The 12,269-nt window shown below is 43.4% G+C and overlaps 1 protein-coding gene across 50 annotated transcripts in view; it reads left to right on the top strand.

Annotated features, from left to right (window-relative positions):
• TRDN (triadin) overlaps positions 1-12,269 on the top strand; it is a 1,056,665-nt gene that overhangs the window by 199,632 nt on the left and 844,764 nt on the right. For 49 of the 50 annotated variants that reach the window (XM_077486957.1, XM_077486959.1, XM_077486986.1 and 46 more), the window contains one exon: positions 1,471-1,548. In XM_077486957.1, coding sequence (XP_077343083.1) covers positions 1,471-1,548 — 78 coding nt within the window. The remainder of the gene's footprint in view (positions 1-1,470; positions 1,549-12,269) is intronic. The other variant, XM_077486964.1, reaches the window with a different exon arrangement.

The following is a 12,269-nucleotide window of genomic DNA, read 5'->3' on the forward strand; positions in this document are numbered from 1 at the left end:
GAAGGGAAGCAGAAGGAAGAAGAAGAAGGCGGTGGCGATGACAGCAACAGAAGACCGGGCCAACGCTAGTAAAAGAGCTGAAAGAAGATAGCAGAAGCCCAGCAAGAAGAATCGAAGAGCAGGACAAGACCCCCAAAGTCAAAACTTTTAGTTTTACTTTTTGTCAAAGCTTAGTTGAACAATCTGAAGTTAGAAGCTGGTTGGCTAATATGCACAGCTGCACCAGAATTTGCACTCTCCAGTTTTAGTAAATCAGCCCCAAGAGTCAAGCAATTATACACATAGGCGGGCACAAGCACGCTGAGAGCCGTGGCAATACAATGTTATACATACCTGCTCATTTATATCATCTTTGATGTAAGTACAACCTTAAATAAAGCATTTGCATCTATCCAAACGGGCTTCACTCATGTGATGTTCTATCATTATTCCACTGGTGTCATCATCCTTCGGTGTGAGAGCAAGCGCTTAAATGTACCTGGCTGCTGGAAATCCTAGCCAATGGGGAGGATAATGCATTGCAGTCTATCCTGTGTGATTCTACAGCATTGAGTCATCTGTTTAAGAGAGTGGCGTTGGAGTTGATGCCCCATTTCTGATTGCATGCCTGCTTTTATCCTTTGTCTGGTAAGAAGATTGGATTGACACTATGGTGTGCTTTATTCCCACACCCCTGGTGCAGGGGTTTTCATTTCTCCACCTTCCACTGAAAGACTTTTCTATCAGTTTTGAATTTAGCGCTGCATGTGGCCTTACACACATGGACATGGTATTTTAACAATATTTGTTTAGCCCAGTTGTAAAGGCATTAGGTTTTTTATCTTAATGCATTCTATGCTATGCTTGCTGTGGGGGTACTCGACAGGAGGGATGGGCCAGGAGCAGTGAAGTGGGACCCCAGAAGAGGAAGATCTGGGGGGCCCTGTGCAAATCCAATGCACAGAGGAGGTAAGTATGACATGTTTGTTATTAAAAAAACAAAACAGACTTTACAATCACATTAAATAGATTGAACATTAAACAATCTATAGATAATGATTGACAATTCAAGCAGGTAATACAATACAATACAATACAAGCAATTAATAATCTAAGAGGGATGTATGAATCATTTTATAAATCAACAGAATCTGCAGACTGTGAATTCCTGGATTTGCTTTTGATTGTCTAGATTCCTGAATAATGTTGTTCTCTGAAGATAAAACTGATTTTTATGTTGATCTTCAGTCAAATGAAAATTTGAGTGTTTATCAATTCCCCCAATTTTCACGATAATTTGCTAAGTTTAAGACCTCTGTAAAGATAAATCTGTTCTAACATGCAGTATTTACTTAAGACTGAAATAGTAAAGGAGAATATAGAAAAAGGCTGCTCTATTTATACCACCATATACAGTTTGAGTAATGTATACCACTGCTAATTATATTAGAAGGCCGTGACTATTTAGGTACATGTTTTTTATGCCAACAGCTTTTTCTGTCTCAGAAATTCCGAGACCTGACCTTCAAGAAAAGAAAGAAAAGCTAGAAAAGAAACCTCCAGCAAAAGGTAACGGATACATGTCCTTATAATGAATTTGTCCTATTTATTTGAGGTACACATGTACGAAGGTACAGCCATGGGATGATAGATACCCTATCAAGCCATTCTTTGTACATTTTCTGTGGGTAACTGCAGATGAAGAACAGCATCTAATATTTTAGGAAAAGTGAAATGAATGAGTTAGAAAACCTGCCCTGACTGCTATTATTCCTGATAAGCTTGTATTGGCCTCCTGCTTCATATCCCCCCTCCTTACCCACTCTATTCACATAAGCAAGTAAGTTTTACAGGACCAATAGTATTAGTTTATGGTGTGATCTGCTAATCTCTGGGGTTAGTTTAAACATACATACATACAAAAATTCTTACCTTTACAAATCTATAGCCAACTTTACAGTGTGGTAAAACAGGTTTAGGTCTGTCAAAATTAACACAATTGAATAACTGTGCACAATCTAACTACTCTTGTGCAAAATTGACAGCAGACAGCAGCACAAAACAGCTCTGCCCTGCAATGGTCCTGCAGTAGTCATGGTAGTATTAAATGGACATGGGATTGTATGGCCCTTTAGGGGTATCCCATCTTGGGTGTTAATATGGGAGTGATTCAGTCACTCTACAGTCATTGATTCCAATATATTTTGGAGGTGTGGGTTGGCCTGTAGTTGTTGAACAGTGGTGGACAACATTGAGGAGGAGCTCATCTTGGTAAGAGACCATATCGGAAAAATAGATGTATCTTATAGATTTTGGCTCCCCTTTCAGGAAGCAGAGCTATCCCTGGCTGAAGCAGATGAGTTTTTCCTCCAAATAAGGAGTGTATTGATTGTGAAAGAGACCATGAGGACATTTGTTTTCTTTGATGATCTTCTTAACCTTTAAAGTTGGATGTAAATCCCTGCTGTATTGAAGAGATTCTTTAACCACTTGCTTACTGGGCACTTAAAGTGGTTGTAAACCCTTACAGACCACTTTTACCTACATGTAAGCCTAGATTAAGGCTTAGCTGTAGGTGCGAGAAATATCTCCTAAACCTACACGGTTTAGGAGATATTTGCAAAAGACAGGCACCGCTGTCTACGGCACATGTGCAGTAGACATTGGCGTGCAGGCGCACTGAGCATGCCAGTGCTAACGGCGATCATGCCATAAAGTGGCGCGCTTGCGTGGAAGTGACGTCATCGTTGCTCTGGCCAGTCACAGTGTCGGAGCCACGATACCCGGAAGTCACTCTGAGATAGATGGTAGTGTCGGAGGAGGACAACGAGGGTCGCTTCGGGGGGCTTCCATCTCAGGTAAGTTATTCACAATGAGCTAGCTCATTATGCCTTTGCCTTGCAGGGTCTATTTTTCTTTTTTAGTTTGGCTTTACTTCCTCTTTAAACCCCCCTCCCGGAGGATGCTGGGACTGTGACATCATACGGGGGTGGGGTCACCATGTGACATCACCCAGTGACCCCGCCCATTGCCCCTATATAAGTCGCCACACAACGCGTCCCTGTCATTGCAGCCAGAGAGAGCGTCGAGTCAACATCTCAAGGAAGAAGAAGAGAAGAAGAGAAGGTGGCGACAGAAGACCGGACCACCGCTAGTAAAAGAGCTGGAAGAAGAAAGCGGAGGCCCGGCAAGAAGAACCAAAGAGGGGGACAAGACCCCCGAATTTGGAAGAAGAGGCGGCGACAGAAGATCGGGCCACCACTAGTAAAAGAGCTGAAAGAAGAAATCGGAGGCCCGGCAAAAAGACCCGAAGAGGGGGACAAGAAGAAGAGCCCCGGACGGCGGCGGCGGCGACAAAGAAGAAAGCAGAGCTCCTCTGCTAGTAAAAGAGCTAGCAAAAGATAGTGGAGGAGTCCGGCGAGAAGACCCCCAAAGATGGAAGACCACCGGAGCTGTGCAATAAATTATTTTAAAAACATGTGTTCTGTTTTTTTCTTTACACTTTTTCCCCCCGTTGAATGGGTAGGGGTACATAGTACCCCAATACTCATTCACATAGGGCGGGGGGCCGGTATCTGGGGGCCCCTTATTAAAGGGGGCTCCTGGATTCTGATAAGCTGCCCCACCCGCAGACCCCACAAACAATGACCAGGGTTGTCGGGAAGAGGCCCTTGTCCTCATCAACATGGGGACAAGGTGCCTAGGGGTGGGGGGCCCCCTTCCCCAAAACACCCCCCCATGTTGAGGTAACGTGGCCTGGGCCGGCTCAGGAGGGGGGGCGCTCACTCGTCCCCACCCCCTTTCCTGACCGGCCAGGCTGCGTGCTCGGATAATGGTCTGATATGGACTTGGGGGGACCCTTACTCCGTTTTTTCGGCGTAGGGCTTCCCCTTTAAGTCCTTACCAGGTGACGGGGTCAGTGAGGTGTCAATCTTGCCGCAGAAGCCGGCGACATTGACTTCCTTCGCTAGTCCCATCTACCTGGAGCCTCTTTCAATATTAACGGACTTTCCTCCATGTGTGGGCAAGTCCGTTCATTTCAAAAGTCCGGGGGACTAGCACACAGACAGCCGGATTGTCCGTCGGACTACCGAGTCCTGCAGACAATTTTGAGTTAAAACTTCTTTCTAAGTCTGCCAGACTTTTGGAAAGAAAAAGTCAGCCGGAACCCACACACGTGCGGATTGTCCGGACCAAGTCCGACCGGATAGTCTGATCATGTGTACGCGGCATAAGCGTTCAAGGAGCTATTCCATGAGTCAGGTTACAAGGTGCCATATAGTGCTTCACCTGGTCTGTGTAGGGGACAGGAGCCATACTTGAGAAAATATTTTTGTAGCTCTGCAGGGGCAGGCCCAGAGGTGGCTCATGCCATGCCAGCTGGAGCCAGGAATGGTGGTATGTGATAATGGCATAAACCTCCTGTCTGCCATTAGACAGGGAAAGTTGACACATGTGCCATGCCTGGCACATGTCCTCAATTTGGTGGTGCAGTGTAGTTTGTTTCATTCCAAATTAATATTCAGACACATTTTAGTTATTCGGAGAGTTGGATATAGCCGAATCCTCAAATTACAATATAAATACATTTTACAGAATGCTCCGAATAACATAAATGAAATTTGTCAGAATTTCGGAAATTCTGACTGAAATTCAATTTGAATTTTACATTGAACTCCACTCTGTGTGTTATTAGAGTTATAGAGTACAATACCTTTTTTAAGCCCAAAGGGGATTTAAAGAGTAATTGTAATCATTTGATGAAGATTTTTCTTTTGTTTGTTCACTTTGCTGCATTCAAATCAAAAACAATATAACATTTTCATTTTGATCGAATTAAAATGTATAATTTTGAACGTTTCGAATCAAAAAAATCTGTAAATTTGAAGAATCCGAATATGAATTCTGAATATGAATTTCGAATATGAATTGAACGAATCAGCCAAATTTAACTAAATGAAATAACTAGATTAACAAATCAAAACTAAATTTTTTTTTTGTCATGCACATGTCTAGTGCAGTGTTTCTTAGGCAGGCACCCACGGTTGGAACATTTGCTAAAGCAGGCCAGAAGAGTCAGGTTGTCATACACGTGCTCGGTTGGCCTAAATTCATCAGGAAGTCCACCTGCCCGTAAACCACCTAATTTGTGACATGCCCACGAAGTGGAAAGCAACTTTGGCAATGCTGCAGCGGCTGCACATGCAACAGAGGGCAGTCAATGAGTACCTGTATCAATATGGCAAAACAACAGGCTCAGGCCGGCTCTGCTTTTTTTCCCTACGCCAATGGCTGCTAATGAAGGATGCGTGCACTGTACTGTCACCATTTGAGGAGGCCACAAGGATGGTGAGCTGTGACAATGCATGCATCAGTGACACAATCTCTGTTGTCTAGGGATGAGCCGCGATTTGAGTTGAACATAAGTTCAACTTGAACATCAGTTGTTTGTTTTCTCCCAAACGAACCGCACATATGGGGCTTTTGCAGAAAATTCAAGCACCGCAGAACATCTCATAATGCATTGCGAGATCACAGTGCATTGACGTCTGATGATTGGCCAAAGGATGAACCTGACCTGCATGCTTTGGCTAATCACACTGCTCTCTTCTGCGAGAGCCATAATTGGCATAACCATGCCTTTGGTCAATCATGGCTCAGGGGGACTAAGTCCAAGCCCCACACTATATAAGGCTGCTTACATAGCGGCTGTGTATAGTGTGTGAACGGAGATATATTGAGCTAGATTAGGCAGGCAGGTTAGTTAGTGGCATGCAGGCAGTGTATATATATATATATATATATATATATATATATATATATATATATATATATATATACACACACACACACACACACTCTGCATTTAGTGTAGACTCTATATTCAGTCAGTGTAGTATATATAACACATTGAAGTGGTGGGAGTCCCCCTAAAATCCATACCAGACCCCTATCCGAACATGCAATTTGGCAGGCCAGGAAGGGGGGGCAAGCGAGCACCCCCCTGAACTGTACTAGGCCATGTTCTCTCAACATAGGGAGGGTGTTTTGGGGTCCCCCCAATGTTGATGGAGACAAGGGCCTCATCCCAACAACCCTTGCCTGGTGGTTGTGGAAGTCTGCGGGGTCAGGGGGCTTATCAGAATCTGGAAGCCCTTTTAACAAAGGGACCCCCAGATCCACCCCTTTGTGAATGGATAGGGGTACAGTTTACCCCTACCCACTCACCAAAAAGTGTAAAAAAAGTAAAAGTGACAATTCCTTTATTAAAAAATAAAAAAAGTGTCCTGCGATGTCCATTAAGCTTTAATCATGATGTTGACGGACCCGAAAAATAGCGTCCCGCCGACTGCTGTCTCTTGGCTGTGACAGCTGTTATATAAGCAAGGGCAGGGACACCTGGTGATGTAACTGGGTAACCCCACCTCTTCTGACATCATGTGATATCAGAGGGGGCCAGAATCTGGGGGTCGCCTTATTAAAGGGGCTTCCAGATTCCGATAAGCTCCCCACCTTCAACCACTGAGCAAGGGCTGTGGGGATGAGGCCCTTGTCCCCATTAACAGGGGGCCAAGGTGCTTTGGGGGGACCCCAAATCACCCTCCCCATGTTGAGAGCATGTGGCCTGGCATAGTTTGCTCATCCCTGCCTATCCTGGCCTGCCAGGTTGCATGCTTGGACAAGGGTCTGGTATGGATTTTGGGGGGATCCCACACCATTTTTTTTTTTATTTGGCAAGGGGTTTTGGCCTAAAGTAAACAATAAAAAATAAATTCATATACGTGAATCACATTGAAAAGTGCAATAAATCTCATTAAGTGCTACACGCTAAAAAAAAAACAAAAAAAAACGTATACTGTATATACTAAAACTTCAGTATAGCTTCCCTTTAATTCCAGCACTGTATGATGTCATTGCAATCCATCCATATGGCCAGTCACTTAGAAGACCTGACTGACATCAACAGGTGAACATGATATACAATCTCAGACTAAACCCTTTTTATAAATGTCAGCAAAAGCATCTTCCCTGAAACAGCAGCAACTACACCTGTTGTCATCAATCAGAGCTGCCCACAGGGAAATGACAGTGACAAAAAACTGGAGGTGAAGTGTCTCTTTTTTCAGATTTGGCACAGTCATGAACCTGATGACATTTCCAAGTTCCCGCAAACAAAATGCTGAATCATTTACACTCAGTAATCAAGGAAAGAAATGTGCAGTAATCACTGTAGACTGTTTAAACACAGTTAAAGCAGAGTTCCAGGCTTTTTATGTGTATTAAAAGTCAGCAGCTACAAAAAGTGTAGTTGCTGACTTTTAATAAACAGACACTTACCTGGTCCCATAATGGTAAAGTCCCCGATTGCAAGTCTGCATGAGGAGTAAGTATGAGCGCAGGCATGTTCGCAAACAGCCCGTGTAGAGCCCGACAGGAAGTCGGCACTGGGAGCGCTAATCACAGGCAGTGAGACATTTCCCAATATGTGCAGCTGCGCATTGGAAAATGTCTCATTGCTTGTGATTAGCGCTCCCCAGTGCCGACTTCCTGGCGGGCTCTGCACGTGCTATTTGCGAACATGCCTGAGCTCATCCTTAATCAGGATCTTTCTTATAGCCATGCATTACTGTGCTGGGAGCATGCAGGGAGCCTGCTTTAAGCACAGTAAAGTGCTTATATATGTGCTAAAGCCCACTTGGTGAGAGGCCACATATATGCATACAGCCGGCAGGAAGAGAATAACTCCCTAAAAAAATAAAAATAAAAAAAAATAAATGGCAGTGCTATTAAATGGTTAGTTTATCTTTTAAGAAAAATAAAAATGTGAACTAGCACTTTACATCCTCCCCACCCTTCTGGTCCCCGCTCTACTTACCTCCATAAGTGTTGAGCGGTCAGTGCCCATGCAGTCAGTGTAGAGGTCCCAGGATTTGAAATTACCACTCTTCTCCACCTTCTTTCTGCAGTGCTTCAGGAATGGATCAGAACAATTCTAATTGGTGAGTCCCAGCACAGAGCTTTGCTCTGAACCATTCCCAGAGTGCTGCAGAAGGACGTGGAAACAATTTAAAAGCCCCAGCCCTCTACATAGGCTGCATGGACACTAACAGCTCATCTCCCATGGAGGTATGTAGAGCAGACACTGGGGGGGGGATAGACTTTAGGAAGTACATTCCTTAACACCCTGCATATAGGTGTGTGTGTGTGTGTGTTTATTCTGATGAAGGGTAAGTCCGCCCAAAATGCATATTTTAGTTATTGGTGAAGGTTGGTGAGCTGAGTCTGTCCCTTGGTTCTTACATGTCTTGGATACTTTAGAAGTGGGTCTATCTGCCACAAATCCTAACTGTTTCTGTGGAGTTATGGTTCTTCCTGTCCACAATTTCTTTCTGCATAATAAGACATTGATTTTCAACACAGAGAGTGGGGCCTGCCTATAGGCCAAAGTGAATGTGCAGACTCAAGAACTTTAATGCAAAAAATATTTCAGGAGTGTTCCTGTGAAACATTTTTGTGTGGACTTGACTCGTTAAGGTAAATTAAATGGACTTTCTTTTGGTTGCACAGCTGCTATGTTTATGGGATAGCATTAGTAGCTCACTGAACACATTTACTTGTTGCCTGTGCTGAAGCGCAGATGAAATGTTGTTCTCACAAACAATAGAGAAATGGCATGCTTCTTATAATCCTAGTATGGAAGACTGTGCCTGCACTGAATAGAATGCTTTAACAGCTTTACATTTGCTTGACAAGCTCTATAATTCTTCAGTGTATTGGTTTGGCAAAAGGGAAAAAAGGAACAGTGATTGTAGGGAAATGGAGATCAGGAAGAATGAGTCCAGGCTGAATGAAGTCAGGACCGAGGAATGCTGTGCCAACAAGGTCTGTCTGTGTGGCTGAACATTATTATTAGCAGTGGTGCTAGCCAACAGCTGAAGAAGCACATTGTTGCAGCCTGATTCAATATGTTCAAAATGATTAGCAGCTTTGGAACATATGAGCCCAAGGCCTGCAGCCCCTAAGCCTTATGTCTAGGAATTTCTAGTTTAAACTGATGATTACTTTATATATGAAATCTGTGTCTTGAATATTGCCTTCGGTCACACCTATGTTTCTTTAGTGCAGTGCTGATTTGAAATTGTTAGTGTAGAGATTAAAGGTGAATATTTATAAAGCAGTGAATCTGACATTAAACGTTCACCACTGGCGAATCATTCAGGTTCATGTGTTTTAAATGACAGTGACTGATTCACTGCAAGTGAATGTTTGGTGTAGGTCACAGGCATTGCTTTAGAAATAGAGCTGGTCTTGGGTGTGTTTGGGATCCCACCTGCCCAATCCTGCCACAAAGTCGACATTGCACATGGCTAATCACAGGCAGTGAGACATGTCCCGATCTTTGCAGCTGCAGACCAGGAAATGTCTCACTGCCTGTGATTAGTGGTGTGCAGTGTCGGCTTACTGGTGGGATCAGGCACGAACATGTCCGAGCCCTTTCCTATTTAGAACTATGCCCCTAGTGTTGTGTAAAACAGACTGCATTATTCTTTAAGATTATATTGCATTGTTTGCATTTATTGATGATCCTCCTTTTAATTATTATGATTGCATAATGGTCCATTTGCAGCAGCAGAACATCATTTCTACACAATATAGCTTGTTGTGTAGGAATAGAATCATAATATTGTATCAGTTAACACTAAGGGGTTGCATTATAAAGAATTTGTTTAGACATTCACCCAGTGAAGTTGAGATTCACTTTGTTCTGTGTGAACCGAACAAATTAATGTGAATAGATTATATTCTATGCTATTCTAAATTGAAATCACTGATTTTAAACAGAAAATGCTGCATTTGGCCATTAGATGGAGCTATGTGTCATAAACATTTTTTTTTATAATACTTTGATACATCTAGTGGCCAAATGTGGTATTTTCTATCTAAAACCAATTATTTATAAATCAACAGCACTGGGAATAGCTTGTTCTTTTTTTACCCCATTTGCACAGAAAAAATGTACATGAATCAACTAAAGTAGACCTAAAGGCAAAATTGAAACAGACATATGTGTCATAGTCTGTCACTACCATTAAAACAGCATTTGTATTTATTTTTTTATTATATGTTGGTCCTGCCAATAGATCTGTTATTTTTCTGCTTAAAGTTTGGTTGTTTGTAGATATCTTTGTGAAGGCTATAGTAGGAGTCTCTCTTCAGGGGGTTGATACCCAAAGCTAGGCGATGACAGAATAGGCAGTTATGACGGATGACCCACATTCATTAACTTGTGACAAATGACTGGTAAAACTCACACCACACTGTCACTGAAAAGTGGCAGTGGCACTCTCAACTCCACCCTGAACAAAGATTTTTCCAGCCTGTGGGACCACAATCTACATGGCAGCAGAATGAAAGCAATTTGTCACTGGGTTTTGTTAATTAGGCAGTTAGCTCTGCCACCAGCTATTTATCATAAAGATCGATGTTCACAATATTAGCGATAACAAATATGACTTAAAATAAAGACTGTAACACACACTATTACCACAGACAGGTATGTCCAGAGACTTACCATGTAGTAGCTCTCTTCAAAGAGGTAGTGATTCTTTCACTTCTGCATTAGTGTATTAGCGATAATATTAATTTTCTAAAATTGTTTAACCACTTACAGACCGGAACCATTTTGCTGGCTTAAGACCAGAACACTTTTTGCGATTCGCACTGCGTCACTTTAACTGACAATTGCGTGGTCGTGCGACGTGGCTCCCAAACAAAATTGACGTCCTTTTTTTCCCCACAAATAGAGCTTTCTTTTGGTGGTATTTGATCACCCCTGCGGTTTTTATTATTTACACTATAAACAAAAATAGAGCGACAATTTTGAAAAAAACGCATTATTTTTTACTTTTTGTTATAATAAATATCCCCAAAAATATATAAAAAAACATTTTTTTCCCCCTCAGTTTATGCTGATACGTATTCTTCTACATATTTTTGGTAAAAAAAATCGTAATGGCGGCGATCAGCGAATATTTTTTTTTTATTATTATTGTGACTGCGACATTAGGGCGGACACATCGGACATTTTTTACACATTTTTGGGACCATTGTCATTTATACAGCAATCACTGCTATGCAAATGCAGTGATTGCTGTGTAAATGACACTGACAGTGAAGGGGTTAACCAGGGGTGGCAGTGTAGGGGTTAAGTGTTCCTAGGGGCGTGTTACTAACTGGGGGGGCTGGGATTTGTTTTAGTGAACACTGATTTCTGCTCCAATCACACGGAGCAGAGATCAGCGTCACTTGTTGCTAGGCAGAACGAGGGGAGATGCTGTTTACAAAGGCATCTCCTCGTTCAGCCTCCCCGTGAGACTATTGTGGGTATGCCCGCGGCGATCGAGTCCACTGGACCCACGACGGGGTTCCCGACCAGCATGCGAGCGTACCGTCGGCGGTGCGCTCGCGATGGCAGGGCGGCATTTCAAATTGGACGTACCTGTACGCCAATATGCCTGCCCGTGCCATTCTGCTGACGTACATTGGCGTGCGCCGGTCGGGAAGTGGTTAATAACTGAAAAGGTAAAATGGTGCAAATAAAATATTTACATAAAAAGGGTATTACAACAAAAACAAAGCGACAGTAATGCAACAGAAAAAATAAAGAGTTTAAAAATACTTAAAGTGGGAGTCCGCCGGGAGTTCCGCCGTTTTTTTTTTTTTTTTTTTTTTTTTTTTTTTTAAAGCCAGCAGCTACAAATACTGCAGCTGCTGACTTTTAAAATAATGACACTTACCCGCCCAGCGCGCCCGCGATGTCGGCACCCGAAGCCGATCTCTCAATCGTCCCTCGGCCGCTGCTGCCGCCATCTTGGGTACGGGAATCAGGAAGTTGAGCCTTTCGGCTTCATTTCCCGGTTCCCTAATGCGCATGCGCGAGTCGCGCTGCACAATAAGGATGGTCCCCGCTGTCTCTGGGATCTGTGTGTTTCCCAGCAGGCAGCGGGGGACTTTCGGAAAGGGGCGTAGATTCTGCGGAAAGGGGCGTACTTTCTGCAGAATCTACGCCGGAAGTGGGTACAGATACCTGTACTGTACAGGTACCTGCACCCCCCTCCCCCCTGAAAGGTGCCAATTGTGGCACCGGAGGGGGGGAGGATTCCAATGAGCAGAAGGTCCACTTTAGGGTGGACCTCTGCTTTAAACCAGAACTCCTCCCAAAGGGTGAAGATCTGCTTTTCTGCCTGGTTTTGACTGGCACCCATTCCCAGTTCTGGCTCAGTTCCCTG

This window comes from Lithobates pipiens, unplaced genomic scaffold (assembly GCF_037356315.1).
Source record: "Lithobates pipiens isolate NorthernLeopardFrog02 unplaced genomic scaffold, aLitPip1_a1.2 Scaffold_18, whole genome shotgun sequence".
Classification (NCBI taxonomy): domain Eukaryota; kingdom Metazoa; phylum Chordata; class Amphibia; order Anura; family Ranidae; genus Lithobates; species Lithobates pipiens.